Genomic DNA, 17901 nt, shown 5'->3' with positions numbered 1-17901 from the left:
AGTTTCAATTTTGAAAAGTTATTTTCTATTAAGTTTGGGATTAAACAATTTTATAAAGTAGTCTTCCTTAGTAACTCTAGAAATTTCGCAGTCATTATAAATTTTATAAAATATGTTGAAATTTCCATGACACAGTTGGCAAAATATTCTAAACATGGTGAATTTCTGATGCTTGGATCGCAAATTTGCTGCTTGTGGACGCGCACACGGGCGTTCAGTGTGCTGCTTTGTCCGATTTATATTATGTTTTCAGATTTGCATACCATGTTAGAATTTGGTGTTAATTTTTGGCCGCATTTAAGAATATTTCCTCTGTCGTCCTCTAGATTATTACATATACCGCAACGTGAATCCCACATTTTTGCACGGATTTGGAATTGTGTGTAATAAATCGGGCGCGAGTTCGAATTCTCTTCATTAAAACCAAAAGCGTTAACAGTGAAATGCTATTCGAGTTTTGTGTTTCTTGACTCTTATTATTGGATAGAATACTTTTATTTGTTTGTGTGTGTGTGTGTGTGTGTGTGTGTGTGTGTGTGTGTGTGTGTGTGTGTGTGTGTGTGTGTGTGTGTGTGTGTGTGTGTGTGTGATGTAAAACTATCTGATTTTTTTTATCTTCCCTTGCAAGCATATTTGTATGAAATGTAGAGAAAATTATTTCTTTAGGAACTTGCTTATGGCCAAATACTATTTCTCGATATAATGATATATAAGGGCCTCCGTGGCCGAGTGGTTAGAGCATTGCGCTCAAAATCATCTCTGTCGGCGCGGGTTCGAATCCCGTTCGCGCCGTTAAGTGAGAAAGTTTACCAGTTTACTTTCAAAAGGTTGGTGGTCTCTTCCCGGGTACATTGTATAATTGAAAAATTGTTGAGTGTGGCGGAAAACATCCATCATTCATTCATTTTATGTATAATACATACATAGGATAACAAGTCTTTTGGGGAGTTGTCCCTTTGAACGGTTTACATATATGCAAGATGATAGATAAATTAATACATTTATAAAACATAAAGGGGCATGAAAAGAAAAACAATGCCATTAAAGATAATTGTATAGAAGAAATGTTCCTAACTAATAACAGTTGATGGGATTTAATATCCTATGTAATATTTTAAAGTTGCGACATTTTATCATTTTGATTTTTATCTGGGATCATATTGAATCCTAATACATTTTAAATAAAATTTATTATCCTATTGAAAATATTGGGATAATTTATCCTATTTGGATTTCTTGTCCCATAGGATTTTGATAGGGCAAACTATTCCCCATTCTCCTAATGGAGTTTTATCGTAAGGAGCTTATATTTCTTATTGTACTACCTGTAGTAAGTTCAGCCTTGATGAGGGAGATGCTGTAAAAAATAACACCAGATACATGTTATTTGTTTTTATGTATCTATGTTGTAAATGGTACATGTAACAAAAAGTCCAGACTTTCTCGTATCCGAAGTTATATGTCGCACTGTCAGTATTGTATGTTAGACCGTTTTTGGCACACTGAATTTGACTACTCCGTTTACTTGATTAAGGTAGAGGGCTCACGGCGGGTGTAGAATAAAAAATCTTCCGTATGCCTTGAATTATATACAAACACATTGTTCAAAGTCTTACAACTTTATTGAAAATGTGCCAAAGAAGAAGATTCCTATTTTATTAATTATTAGAAAAAATGTCTTTTGTAGAAATATTACAAAGCTTTGTTGTAACAATTACTTCTACGTGAACAACACGTGTACAGGTGAGTTATTTCGTGTTGAAAACGGTATCTGTAAATAGTTACAGTTTTATTTATATTTCATCATACATTAGTATTAAGGTTCTTCACGGTGTATACTTTATCAGTATTGTATCAAATTTTCAGAATGTCCCATTGGAACGTATGGGGATAATTGTTCAGAGATATGTTCAAATGGATTTTATGGGAAAATATGTGCAGAAAAGTGTGAATGTCAGCCAAACGAAACATGTGATCCAAAACACGGATGTAAAGGTATTCTTTTCTTTAGTATAATAAAGCAAATGATTTTGATTATTAAGTTTATTACCGACTGTGTACTAATATATATTGGGTTGATAAATTTGATAGACTGCGATCGATGCGAAGCTAAACTGTCTATGAGAATGAACAAGCCAAGATACATTATATATCCGTTGACAGTCAATAAGAAAGCTAATAAGTGATTTATTTGCTCGAGGATCATTATGTGATAAGAAGTGAACATATGCACAAGATCTGATAATCAAGATATTGAATGTAATGACAAGTATTTAATTATATCAACAATTTTGACTTACACAACAAATATAACCCCAACATAACTACCTTATTTGTGTCTATAAACACGGCTAAAAACTGATATTTCAGGTAGCAATGACAATGTCTACACTGGTGTACAATTCTTTCAAGTCAGTTTCTGAGATAAAAAGGTAATAAAACACTTCCCCCTCCCCGTTCTTTTAGTTTCAGATAAAAGATTCCTCCACATTTATTTCGTACTTAGATATTCTATTGAAAATAAATATTAACGGCAAAATAACAACTCAAGTTAGGGAGGGGTTTTAGCAGTCTCGTTTGAAGTCAGCATTTCGCAAATTCTATGGCCTTTACAATGATCTAGTTCGCCAATTCAACCTATCATTGGGTCAAATGCTGTCTGACGTGCTTCATACCGGTTGTTATTCTTGGCACGGTATTTTGATTACGGATTACTCCGTTTACCTGATCAAGATATAGGGCTCACAGCGGGTGTGACCGGTCGACAGGGTATGCTTACTCCACCTAGGCACCAATCCCACCTCTGGTATATCCAAGGGGTCCGTTGAGCCCATGATATCCTAAGACAGTTAGATACAACTTTCGGGGAATCAAGGACACAATTACACAAATCCAAGAACTACTTTTCCCTATATAAATAATGAATGTTTAGTTAGTGTATGGATACCTTCCAATTAACACTACTGGCAGTGAAGTAGTGATGAAAATTGAACCCATGATCTCCTAATTAAGGCAGTTAGATGAAGGCATAACCAATAAGGGAACCAAACATAAGAACTACTTGTTCATATGAACAGTATACTAGGATTCCTTAGAAGTAACTTAATTAACTCCACTTAAGTAAATTAGGCTTATGCAACATTTCGTATGATGAGTGATTTAAAACATGATGCAGACTCATACTTCACATCATGGCATCTAGTTTGTGTATATAGTCTTTTCAACACTATACACGACCATTCCTCACGATAAATTAAAGACTAGACTTTTTTAACATCATAGACAGTTGCTTCTTCAACAAAAACGGAAATATTCATATCTAGTGATCAGTCATTCAAAAACTTACTTTGTTAAACACCACTCTGATTCCACGCACAAGTACTCTGAAGTTGAAATAAAAAATATGCTAGAGTTCCTCATTGACAATATCTTCGTGGTCTTTGGTGATCAGGTCTTCCAACAGTCTGTTGGAATTCCCATGGGCACGAATTGTGCTCCTTTGTTACCTGACTTGTTTTTATATTCATATGAAGCAGAATTTATTCAAAAACTTCTACGTGAGAAGAAAAAATCTCTCGCTGTGACCTTCAATTCGACTTTTAGATATATCGACGACGTTTTGTCTATTAACAATGATTCCTTTCATTCAAATGTCGATTTGATATATCCCTGTGAGCTCGAAATAAAGGACACCACAGAGTCGTCCACTTCTGCTTCATACTTAGATATTTTATTGAAAGTAGACATGAACGGCAAACTAACAACTCAACTGTATGACAAACGGGATGATTTCAGCTTCTCCATCATCAACTTCCCACATTTATGTAGCAATATTCCATTATCACCTGCATATGGTGTTTATATATCTCAAGTGATTCGATATGCAAGAGCTTGTTCTGGGTATAGTCAGTTTTTAAATCGAGGTAAGCTACTGACAAACAAGTTGATGGTACAGGGATTTCAACAGTCTCGATTGAAGTCAGCATTTCGCAAATTCTATGGTCGTTATAACGATCTGGTTCGTCAATACAACCTCGCATTGGGTCAAATGCTGTCTGACGTGTTTCATACGGATTTTTAAGCCGTTCTTGGCACACTGATTTTGACTCCGTTTACATGATCAGGATATGGGGCTCACGGCGGGTGTGACCGGTCAACAGGGGATGCTTACTCCTCCTAGGCACCTGATCCCACCTCTGGTGTGTCCAGGGGTCCGTGTTTGCCCAACTATCTATTTTGTATTGCTTGTAGGAGTTATGAGATTGATCACTGTTCGTGATCTTCACCTTGCATTCATTCGACCCATTGACTGGGATATTAAATGTGTCTAAAACTGAAGCATGATTTTGAAGAATTTCATATATTGAAAGGGCAGTTGGAGTATAAGTATGATTACCAAAAGTGGAATTAATGCCAAGTTCGTTTAAAATACAGTTGTAATAATGAGCCTTACAAACAAAGACAATGTTGTTACTAGCTTTGTCAGCTGAAACCAAAACATATTCCTCATGTAACCTATTTAATTCTTTTATCACTTCTGGTTTACTAAACACCGAAGGATAGATGGTACGTACTTGTGTTTCCATATGTCTAATGCGGATTTTAATATCCCTCTTATGCTTTTGACCCATTCTGACAATGTATCAAGTTTCTTTTAATATTTAGCCCATCGTCTGACATAATCTTCGACAGAATTCATAATAGAGATGAAGTTCTGTCGCCAATTAAAAGACCGATGTTCTCTGTATTTAGGACCTTTTAGAATATGTGATTTGAGGTCCTCATTTTCAACTATATCAACATCACCAGTAATGACATGTCCAACTGGACTATAATTGAAAGAAGATGAAGAACAAGAACATGTTGGTGGATTACGTATAAGATGGTCTATATCTAAGCACTGCAAAGTTTGTTTATAATTAAAAAGTTTGGATGCAATAGTAGAAGTATAGCTGTAGGAAATACAGGGTTTAGACTTGAACTTGAAATAAGTTGGAATACACGACTGAACCCTTTTATGACGAAGAATTTTGCTTATGTTGACGGCATCTATTCCTTTGTTTGTAAATTTGAGCTTAAGGAACTGGCGGTATGATTTGGAAGGAATATCATCCATGGTCTGTGCTCAAAGGCCTTACGCAAGTCAATAAACAGAACCCCTGTAAGCCTTCCATCGTCCATGTTTTTGAACCATTTATCAGTAAGACCATTCAACGCCTTCTCACATGAATGACTTGGCCTAAATCCAGATTGACTATATGTAATTAATTTGTTTGTGGATAAATATTCATAAAAGGAATTGAAGACATGTCATTCAATAATCTTACTGACAACTGGTAAAATAGAAACTGGTCTGTAATTATTTACCAATTGCTCATCACCTGCTTTAAACAATGGGACTACCCTAGCTCTTTTCCAAGCATCCACAAATGTGCATGAGGATATGGATTTGTTAAAAATAAAATGTAAAATATCACCAATATGATTAAATGACAACTTTAAGAGTGTTACAGCACAGCGGGGTTAAGGTGTCCCGGGTAGAATAACAAGTAATAACAGCATATTCATATAAAAGTAAAATTCTTTCAAGCGTCGCATATTTTTAGTAAAAATCGTTTGTCAATACATTAACAAACATCGTATCAACTGGGGAAATCCTTTGCTTACCTATTACGTCGTCATACAAGTGACGTAGAGCTATTTTTATCCGCTAGACGTTTAGTTGTTTATCACCTCGTTCCAGGTGAAAGATGCACTCAAATCATTTGCAGCTTGGGCTTGATATGTCGACATTACTATGGTAAATTTAAAGAGTGATACGGATCGGTACAATATCCTCTCAAATATAGCAATTACCATAATCTCAACTCAAATGTTGGGCATTTTCCACATTCACATCCAAATCGTATCTAAACGAGGCAAAATGTTGTACCTTCCGTATCAAAATCCTAAATCTGCAACTAGTTACCTTTCTGAATATGCCTAGGTCGAAATAAAATATCGTCATCTTTCACCTGTAACGAGTCGATATGTACATGCGTTGGTTTTCTTTATTCTAAATGACTATACACATCGGGGGCGATATCAAGGTCACAAAGTGATGTAAAGATTACTTTACAGTCTTTCGTTCACATATTATATATAAATATATGAGACTTATATATTATTGAAGAAATTTAGGGAGTTGGTCATCTGACAAACAGATTAAAACACATACAGCTTGAACACTAGAAAACGGCAATAAATAGCAAGAAAATATTATGACATTTTCCCCGCGATACAACTATAGACCTGTACGTCGTGACGTACTTTTATATTGTGACGTCATATAGTATGAAGTGCACCGAGGTACATTTTATGATGATTATTTTAACTTTACTCGGGACACCTTAACCCTGCTGCGAGACAAACCATTAATACCTGTGGCTTTCGAAGGTGCCATTTTGATAATTGCATTTGCAATAAATTCAATTGTAATTACTGGAATTTTAAATGAACCTGGCGGTGTTAGATGTTCGTTTCAAACATTTCGGTTGAGCATCACTGAAGAGACATTATTTGTCGAAATGCGCATCTGGTGCATCAAAATTGGTACCGTATAAGTTTTACATGTTCCACATCCGGTAAAGAAGAAAGCTAGTTAGCTAGTTAATGATGATTAATTTGACAATCCAAATGAATAATTCCGCCATTTCCTCTTTGTTTTTATTTTGAGATGTGCTATGTTTTAGTTTATACCACTTTACCTTCCTTGGTCGAGACTCTCCATGAATTTTCATCATTTTTTGAAACATGCTTTTAAAAATCCTACAGGTACATTGATGGATGGTCCAATGGACCACCCCCATTCTGTATCATCTTTTTTACTCCTTTCCCCTTCCTTTTTTTGGTAGCTGACTGCAAGTCCTGCCATTTCTTCTTGACTTTAGCCACATCTCTTGTGCATTGAAGGCTGACTATATTTGCAGAATATACTTATTTAGATACCAAAAATATTATGTGAATATTCAACTGCGGTCGACAGTTGGGGAGGCATTACATTTTTCTACGTTTTGTGATTAACAGACGTAAAAATACAATGTAGCCTATTTGGGACTCCTTGTGGTGGTTTTAAACACTACATATCACATATGCGCGCACGTGCACCGAATATCTCATATGTTTTGGTCTTTAGGTGTAATATAATGATAATTCATACAAATGAAATCCTTCCACCTGCACGTTTAAGTTTTTGGAAATCGGGGCTTATATATGCCCAAACCGTACCTTGTTCGTTGCTTGGCACATGCACAATTTACGTAATCAGAAAATTGTGAACAGGGGTGATAACTGGAGCATTACAAAGTACCAAATTGTTGATGTATATAGTTTACACGCATTATCAGTAAAATCCTACTTGTCAGTGACTTCCTGTCAAGCTGTAGCTTTCCTCGCACTGGTTAACGAACGCTGTGATTGGTGGAAACAGAGTTCACCAACACCCCCATCTCCAGTTCAGAAAAATTTGGTTTCCGCTGTTTCTTGGTCGACAAACTTAGTCAAAATTACAGAACGTCAGACGATATCGTTATAATTACTGTTTCCGACTGAAGCGAAAATATACATTGCCCACGCGAACGTGCAATCGTACATTTAATAATTCGTGAGTTATGTTTGCGGCTACTCACGATTTTGTGAATACCATTTTACGAATACGTATCTTTAATCTTAAGTCAGACGTAAATCCTGAGCGCTAAGTTTAAGGTCTAAATTTGTGGTACTTCACCCATAGCTGGTAACGTCTCAATACGGGTGAAAAATCCTCGACGGGACGTAAATCAGTCAATCTATCTAACTAAACAAGCCGTGCATCTTTGTTTAGAAACGCCAGGACGAAGTATCATTTCAAGAATACGTATCGAATCCATCGATCCAGTGTTATGGGGGGGGGGGGGATATCGACCCCAGTCCCATCTGAAATTTTCCCAAACTCTGATCTTAAAATTCCCAATCGTAAATTCTGAAAATTCTTTGTATGACGTATCTGAACAAAATGTTTATATTATGTAAACTTTATCCATTATGTCACTTCCGGTGATGAAAACCTCGTGATTTCTGGTATAATGGACACTATCACAGTACTGGTATTTATTAGATAAGAAGCATGGTTGTTGTGCATCATTTATACCTTAAAGATTGATGAATATCACAAATTTTCATTAAAAATAAATTTTCCCAAAGTCCTTGTTTTGTCGTTTATTTTCCCAATTGTAAGGGCCAGGGCCCCAGTCCCAAAGTACTGAAAAAACCCACTGCGATCATTCCAAATTCTTACCGCATGAACAGAACATGAACTTCAGCCTGAATGTGGATCGTGTAACTGTCCAATACTCACAAATCACTTCCCTTTAAAATGTAGTGATGTTTCGCCCATTCGAAATAGACTTTTCAATCATGTCAATCAATACAAAACTTTTTACAAATATTGACAATAATATTATTATACAATTTTTACAACAATGCGATTTTTACAGAAAAGTCTTAATAGTTTTATTAAACAATTGCTTAAATATAATATTTTTTACTTGTTTACCGGTAGATATTTTTCTTTGATTGGAACAATTTTTCTTTGATTGGAACAACATTTATTCAGGTATATAGTCATGTGTTTACATAACCCTTACAACCCAACCTGACCAAGGTTACAGGTTTTTAAGAATTTCCACTCTTTCAATCAAACATTCACACGGATAGACATTCATGATGCTTACTCCCCCTAGGCACCTTATCCCACCTCTGGTGTGTCCAGGAGTCCGTGTTTGCCCAACTATCTATTTTGTATAACTTATAGGAGTCATGAGATTGATCACTGTTCGTTGTTTTCACCTTTCATACTAAACAAAGACTAGAAGTAAAAAAAAAAAAAAAAAAAAAAAAAAGTAGGAAAAAATAAACAATGTACACTGGCTGAGTTCATAATTATCATACTAGTTCTATGACATCTCCATATGAGTGAAAATTTCTCGAGAGGGACGTTAAACAATATACAATCAATCATATGCATGATGCAATACCAAGACTGTTATTAAAATATACAGCATTTAAACAAACTATTGATTGAATATACATTTACCTCACTTCTTAAGAAGAAAATAAATTAATAACAAATACATATAATACTAAAAAGGAAGCATGGTGGGATATTCGCTCCCTTCTAAACAATCAAAGTACTGAAAGCACTGATGGGAGTTGATTTTATGTAGATTTGCACCAGGTGCTTCTGGGATTGAGAATTATTCCAAAAACTACATCCTAAAGTCATAAACTTACGCAAAAACGTATATTGTGTTTCATAACAATCAACGCGCAATTATTTGTGTCTACATATACTAGTATATACTGGTAAGTTAACATTTTGTTTGGATTGTATTTTACTATATCAACATATTGTTTACTCTTTTTTGGGTCAAAATATGTCACTACATCAATATTCTAGTACAAGAACATGTTTGACAAACTCCACACATAACTCAGTAATTCATGGGTTTGTGCTGATTTTTTAATATATTTTTTTCTACAACTTCTTTGAACGCTTGACATATTGTTTATAGGAGTTATGAGATTGATCACTGTTTGTTATCTTCGCCTTTCATGATTTACACAACTAAACATTTTTTCATTGCTTAAAGTGCAAGAACTTGTACTTAAACCTCAAACATTTACTTAGCCTTTATTTTTAAAATTGGGTATGATCTTCCTAAAATTTGATATTCGATTCCTAGAGCTCTATGCAAACCATCTAGGAAAAGCTCGACCCACATGACTTCGTAAGAATCAACAAATGATAGTAAAATAGCTACAATTTATTTAATATACAAAAATAGCTATGTGATCTTAATTTTGCACATGTGAAATGGTGATGATAACGAACAGTGATCATAAGAGATGAATAAGGTGTGCAATTCACCTGGCGACATGTTGAAAAAATCTGCACTCGGAAATCCTATCGGAATAGCAACTACCAGCTGAAAAGAATGGTCATTTCAAATTTACTGATGATCTATGGATTTAATGCATCACAAATTGGTGCGCAATAATTTCTTCACGCCGTTAAATTGCATCGATTTAACCTCACTACCAACAAAGAACAGAATGTGTTATGTTGATATATTCCTGTCGCGGCCCACTATTTTTAGAACGAAAAAACAAACCGAGACGAGGTTTCCGAATACCATTAGCTTCAAGAGAGAGTGTGATTAATTCTACACAATGAGTAATGTAAAAGGCCAATTGAATATTAATTAATAAGGTATTATGGAAAGTTATTTCACCATTATGAATCTAGAAAAATCATTTAATCTATCTATTTAGCGACGGAAAACTAAATTGACATTTTATTCACTACATGTATCAATTTTGTTTTTATTTCTATTGTTATGCACGAAGTACACGTGCTCTATCTGTCAATCAGCTGACGCTTGCTGCTTGAGAACATGGTCGCGATTTACAAATGAAAGTTTGGAAAAATTTGAACTGCTTGACTGGTTGTTTCCATACTAAAATGATTAAATGAATTTACTGTCGAGCTGAAAAGGTTTATCATTGAAGTGGACAAGGAATGCAGCAATTCTAACATTGAATGTGTGCTTCGCGTTATTTTTGGTTCACTTCAATTTGACGCTAACACAAATCAATTTACGTTACTTTTATTGCCAATCGTTTAATTTCCCGATTGTGGATACGTGTGTACATGTATATACATCTTTTGAATTTGAAATGTCCACGCAATTTAACTGTTATAGAGACCGCAAAATCAAAGATACCGACTTTTTTCTAGGCCCGCGCTATTCAAAGCGTGGACTTTAAGTCCGCGGGGCCCGTGTTTTAGACCTGTACTGTATTATGATCAGTGATATTCTGTCTGCGTGTAGGAATTTCTGAATTGTGTGAAATATCGCTGTTGACATTAGATTGTATTTCTGGTGATATTTTGGTCGTTTTTCAATTCACATACTCAATTGATGGGCGTTAGAAAAGTAAATTTTACGGAAATTATATATTTAAACGTGTAATACGTAAACGGTTTACGAACTATTTGCTGCTAGTGCTGAACATTACATCTGCTTGTACAGAAGTGCTAAGGTCCACACCACTTGGAGCCGAGTGACTGCATAAAGGAGTTGATAACATCAACTCCCAAAAAGTACATAGATCGTTGTCTGATTTCTCAATCATTTTCAAAAAGGTATTTGTAGATAAAATTCTATGATTCACTCGATATTGTAACTATTGTAATTTAACATCTTTTGTGTACATAAAAACATTCTTATGAATTCTTCTCTATTTTTCATTTGACATTTCAAATTGTTTATCCCATATTTTGTTTTTGTCCAGTTGGTTTATCTTTGTTAAAATTCAATATTCTGTAAATTCATCTACTGTTAGTTTTATGACCTAGTAAAGGTATAATGTGTAAGAGAATAATTGGTTTAAATATTTTTAACTTTTATGTCCGCCAGTTAGAACGTTAAAAGGTGCCCTGTGTCAAGGATTACAACACTCAGCACGCAGAAGATTGTTTTACCGGGGGGGTAGGGTCACTGAAAGCCCCCTTTTTGGTCGTTTTTTATTCATTGATGCTTTGTTTAATTGTTTTTTTGTTGTTTTTTTTGTTGTTGTTGTTGTTGTTTTTTTAAATAAAAGCATGGCAATGAAAATTTGGATTTTTATGTAAATATGTACATGTTAAAACTCGGAATCAAACGGTAAACTGCAATTTGAAACGATGAATTGAAATATTTCCTAGAATAATGAAAACAAACACTATATTCCAGATGTATGTTTATCATGTTCAACTAAACTAACAACAACTACAAACAGTGGTTTAATTGCATTGAATTCTAAAATGTTTCCAGCGCTCTCTATCACACTAGCGTATTCTGTTTAGTAAGACCACAGGGAACCACCAATACGCTTCAAAATCGATCATATTCCATTCGTAAAATGTCGTAAAATTCCAATAAGTTAATCTTATTAGGCTACATATTAAGATACGAAATACCGTTACCCATCCCTTCGGATATTCTAGATTGGGTTTTTATCATACACTGTATGACAAACAAACTTTCACACCACGACAAAATATCTTATTTCTTAGTTATGAGATTGATCACTGTTCGTTATCTTCACCTTTCATATGAAAAATTAATTCCTTGTTCTTTTATCAATAGGCTCACATGACCAGCAGAGTGGGGATCATACTTTGGTGGTTACGCTTGCTCCAATCATTTCGGCATTTCTCCTCTTCTTCTGTATCTACTGTGTTGGTCAATACATTAGACGAAAGTAAGTCAATATTTGTTACACGCCCGTCTTTGAATGGGACGTATTTTCTGGGGGTTTTATTCGTCTTCTTGAGGTTTAGTTTTTTGGGTTTTTTTTGTATTGTTAGAAATAAACTTTGATAAATTGGGTTGAAAATCACTGTATCCATTCTTTGTTGAAATACAAATTACATGTATATTATTACACTCCTTTTGTATTTATATAGGGAGTACATGAGTGGTCCGTCTAACCCCTCTCACAATTTGAAATCTTGTACATTGTAATAATTTTATATCGTATACCAATATGAATTCTAAGACGGCTATTGCAAAGATCAAAGGAATACCGCGGTCATTATTTTACGATATACCTTCAATCGTATTAACTGAATATGAGAAAATTAATACACGTATCTCGCTTGATAATCGAATTTTATAATCATAAAAATCAATCAGTATATGTTGTAAAACGAATTCATAAATGACTGTAGAACATTTGTCATTCAGTATAAATCAATCGCCTGCATTCCGATAATGATACACATGTAAACATGGCGACGCACAGACAAGTTTTTCTTGAACTGTATTCGAAGCAATTGATATAATCCGTTAACTTCAAACTATATATTCCCGCTCGCGCCGGTAAGTGAGAAAGTTTCCCAGTTTACTTTCGGAAGGTCGGCGGTCTCTTCCCAGGTACATTGTATCTGGGTTCTCTCCTCCACCAATAAAAAACTGGGCGCCACCAGATAACTGAAAAATTGTTGAGTGTGGCGGAAAACATCAATCAATCAATCAAACTATATACTTGAATTTTTTTTAAATTAATTTATGACACCCCCACCATCTCACCTTTTTCATCAGCAAAAAACAATGTAGACCGTTTCAGAAACTGCCATGACGTTACATGTTCACCAATACAACCTATCATTGGGTCAAATGTTGTCTGACGTGTTTCATACCGATTGTTAGGCCGTTCTTGGCACACTGATTTCAACTATGGATAACTCCGTTTATCTGATCAGGATATAGGGTTCACGGCGAGTGTGACCGGTCTACAGGGGATGCTTACTCCTCCTAGGCACCTGATCCCACCTCTGGTGTGTCCAGGGGTCCGTGTTTCCCCAACTATCTAAAAATGTTTTTGCTTATAGGAGTTATGAGATTGATCACTGTTCGTTATCTTCACTTTTCATTGATCTAATTCCTAAAACTTATACGGTACATATATACGAAAACGATCGGCGGTATATTTCTGAGCTTTAGCAGAATAGAAACAACGTTCTTGTTTTCGTGTATGTTGCAGGATAACCTACTTAGTCTCGAAATGTTGTTTGAAATATAAAATAAATATAAAGTTTCCTGAAATTTGAAATGGATATATTTTAGATATTAAATTACACTAATGATTATAATTCTTTCGTTTATGTATTATAGGTCAGGCACATAGAACATTTGTTTCCAAATAACTACTGCAAAGTTATATGAATTTAATGCGTCCCATTATATTTTCCAGTTATAGAAGGATGAAGCCCGTGGCACAGAATTTCGCTGGTATTACTTTCAATATTCCATATTTTACCGTATTATTGAAAAGAATAGAGTAGAATATTGATTTCATTTCAGTGCTCTGTTTCATAATGATATTCCTCTATACCAAGGTGGAGCACGTGGTACATGCGATAAGCAGACGACATCTTCTGTTAGCAATCATCCATGTGACAAAACTGGTGATTCTTTATCGGAGCATGGCGATGACGAAACCGATGAGGGGGTGTATAATACGCTAACCCTCCGTGTAACTGGGTATGAAGAACCCGTCAAACGAAACCAGCTGATCCGGTGTTACTCCGACGCCTCCTCCACATATACTAAAGGTTTTGCATGCAATATATCCTCAACAACTGATGTGCTTCAATCTTTTCCAAACCGCAAAAGGTTTTCATCTCTACGTAGTAGAGATACAGATCGTAATAGCAAATACTCTTATTTTAAACCATCTGAAGCGATAAAACAATGGAGTGAAGAACCAGGATCTTCTAAACCTGATGACGAAACCGATGTCCATTTACAATCTGCTGATACTGATGATGTGATAGTTCTTGAAGACGATGGAAAAGTGGAAAATGTCAATTCTAGGCATTTATTCCTCAAAGAGTTATCTTCTCGGCTACTCAGTGATAGAAATACTGACTGACATTAGAATGCGGTCATGTACAACTTGCATGCATTTGATGATAATGTATGCATCATTTTATCAGGACCGCAAAGTAAAGCAAGATTACCACATGGTCTAATGATTATACTATAAAATTGATGGTCTTCAACTAGACATTTTGATATATCGATGGGGGTTTTCTATCAACAATACTCATTTTCACTCAGATGTCGATTCGATATATCCCAGTGAACTCGAAATAAAAGACACTTCCACACCTGCTACATTTGTAGCATTACATACCTGAACATTTCATTTAACATACATGTTGAGGGGCATGTACACGAGTTTGGTAGACAAATTATGCAGTTATTTGATTAATATGATAGTTTGATTCGTATAAAACATAGCAACAATTTCTACATTTCAAAACATGACGCAAAAATATATTTGAGACATCTAAACTTTTCATTTTCAAAACAAGGCATAATCTTTGTTTATGTCTACTTGCCACATGACTCAACTATCAGCACGGTTCAAAGGGAGAGCTTCGGTGGAGGAAAAAATTAACAAAATTTTCTACTCGTGTCCATACCCCTTGAACGGCAAACTAACTATTTAACTTTATGACAAACGGGATGACTTCAGCTTCTCCATTGTCAACTTATATTTATGTAGCAATATACCATTGTCATTTGCATATGATGTTTATCTCGCAACTGATTCGATATGCACGAGCATGTTCTGCGTATAGTCAGTTTTTATATCTAGACATGGTACTGAAAATAAGTTGATGTTACTGGTGTTTTAACAGTCTCGTTTAAAGACAGTATTTCGCAAATTCTATGGTCGTTATATCGATCTAACTTACGAATACAGTATGCCATTAGGTGGAATGCTGTCTGACATATTAGGCGGTTCTTTACATACTGATTTTTTGCAGCAGATTACTCCATTTACCTGATCAATAATATTATGACCAACCACACGAACAATATCAAAATGTCAAACTTTCGGGACAACCTATCTCTTCTTCAATACGATAGAATATTTACATAGAAATGAAAACCTATTGAAAATGCAAAGTAACACTAAAACTAAACCACGTTTATATTATTAGTGCTTTATACATCTTTATTCATTTGACTTCTTATCTGGATGTTGAGTGTTGTTGGTTTTTAGTGATATATATGTAGAGAGAGAGAGAGAGAGATTTCATACATATGCAGATGCTACATGATATCTCATATCTATAGAGCAAAAAGGTCATTATATTCAATATACTACTAACTAGTATTAACTTGTTTTTAATATTTGTATTATGCCCGTGGGGATCCGGGTTAGAATAGGTCCTCATTACCCCTTGCTTGTCGTAAAAGGCGACTAAATGGGGCAATCCTTCGGATAAGACCGCAAATACCGATGTCCCGTGGCACAGCAGGTGTAGCACGATAAAGATCCCTCCCTGCTCAAAGGCCGTAAGCGCCGAGCATAGGCCGAAATGTTCCAGCCCTTCACCGCCAACGTCTACATAGGCGTAATTATTTTTTAAGATTGTCGAGAGGGACATCAAACAATATACAACCAATCAATAGCTGTGTTGTTTATTCTTTCATAGGCACCCTTCCTTGTAGAAATTAAAAATGTATTTTTAAAGAAATAATTGACTGTACAACAAAACTCGGATGCGAATCTTTAAAGGAAATATTTGAATCATTGCGTGTCCTTTCCAGCAAATAGAAAATTATTCTACACATTCTGGAATCCTTTTTAGCAATGTTGTGATCTAATTCTTATGAATTAGAAGGTATGGCATCGCAGTCCAGGCTATTAAACAGATGTTCATGATTGATTGTCTATTGTTTAACGTCCATCTTGACAATAAGATGTTCATGAATTCCATGTATAGCATTACATGTAGCATATGATACTGACAAGTCACGGGGGCTTGAAACTAAGCTAGGAAAAGCAGTTTCGACTTATACGGAACCTTGAAATAGAAACTAAATGATGTGAAATGGCACATTTCAGTTAATTATCTATTTATTTCATAATACGTGTATGTGCCAGCCGGTGTCGAAAATTTGTTTGCTAAACAAAATTGATGTGAAAAGCGCATCTATGATGGTGTGTCTATATTTAGCTCCACTTTGTCATCACATTTCCTCAGAATATACAAGTACATAGTAGATATCATTTGAAACCAGGAAGCGATGTGTTCGAATTTGGGAAATTTATCATAACAAATTTTTATGATTGTTTATCATTTCTTTAAATAAAAGTCATGTATCTTAATTAAGGTATATTAATTTTCATCGATATGACTATGTTTTCTTTTGTCTTGTGTCGTATGTCGCCATCAGAGAAGAAGTTGTATTTGGAAATTGTAGACACCTGTGCTTAGTTTATTTTCCAGAAATCTACAGTATAGCATAAACACCATCAACAAATTATGTATGCACTACATGTTGTGTCCGTTAAATTCAATATACACTTTCATGAACATGTGATATTAAAGTATGTTTAAGCGTTTTTGACGTTATGATTTTCAGAAAAGAAGGAAACGGGAACAAATTATTCTCTATTGACAGGGAACAATTTAAAGTTCAACACTTTTGAAATCCTGCTCAATGGCACGTTTGAAATTAAGCACTTCAATGTTGATATTTATAAAGTAAATCATACTATATTCTACTTATTCCAAATACAAGTAGAGTACTAGTGGTTATAAATCAAAGTAGCATCTATAGATAGGAAACAGCTGCAAACACGATGATTGAATAAATGAAGTAGAAATAACAATAACATTCCTTCGAATTTAGCGGACAATGTATTGATTTATTGGACAGTACGTTATCAGAGGACAACGGACGATGGATTGATTAGCAGAACTCTGCGTTATTTATGGATAACAGACAAGGAATTTGTTTACAGGATTAAATATAATAATTACAAATAACACATTATAAATAAATCTACATATGCATTGTACATAACTAATGAGTTAATTTTAAATAGCATATGAAGAATTCATTTACAGTAGGACAGCAGATTGTTCATGGATAACGGGTAAAACTGAAGGTCGATTTTGGATAACAGACATTGAACTGAATGTTTCTGTCGGGGCGCAGCTATGTTAGACACGACAATAAATATGGAATAATAAATCTATTAAATAACCAGGTTGAATCATTATTATACCCCCTCAACTGGTATACTGGAATAGGACTGTTCTTCCGTCCGTCTGTAGATGAAATGGTTTCCGGGCTCTAAAGCGTTTTCCTTTCCACCAACAGTCACAATATCATACATATGGACTACCCATGGACGAAGATGTTCCCTGTCGAATTTGGCTCCAAAAGTCAAGAGCACTGGACATCGAAGTAGCAATATGGTTTCCAGGCTCTAAAGCGTTATTCTTTCCACCTATAGTCACCATAT

At 35.0% G+C, this 17901-nt stretch overlaps 1 protein-coding gene across 1 annotated transcript in view; it reads left to right on the top strand.

Moving 5' to 3' along the window:
- Positions 1 to 16992, top strand: part of LOC125672565 (protein draper-like) — a 144200-nt gene extending 127208 nt beyond the window's left edge. The window contains exons 5-9 of the mRNA XM_056148324.1: positions 1688 to 1743; positions 1867 to 1995; positions 12210 to 12324; positions 13819 to 13856; positions 13964 to 16992. Of these exons, the coding sequence (XP_056004299.1) occupies positions 1688 to 1743; positions 1867 to 1995; positions 12210 to 12324; positions 13819 to 13856; positions 13964 to 14499 (874 nt within the window). The 3' untranslated portion in view covers positions 14500 to 16992. The remainder of the gene's footprint in view (positions 1 to 1687; positions 1744 to 1866; positions 1996 to 12209; positions 12325 to 13818; positions 13857 to 13963) is intronic.
- The last annotated feature ends 909 nt before the right edge of the window (positions 16993 to 17901 follow it).

This window comes from Ostrea edulis, chromosome 9 (assembly GCF_947568905.1).
Source record: "Ostrea edulis chromosome 9, xbOstEdul1.1, whole genome shotgun sequence".
Taxonomy (NCBI): Eukaryota; Metazoa; Mollusca; class Bivalvia; order Ostreida; family Ostreidae; genus Ostrea; species Ostrea edulis.
This window is presented reverse-complemented; position numbering and strand designations above follow the sequence as displayed.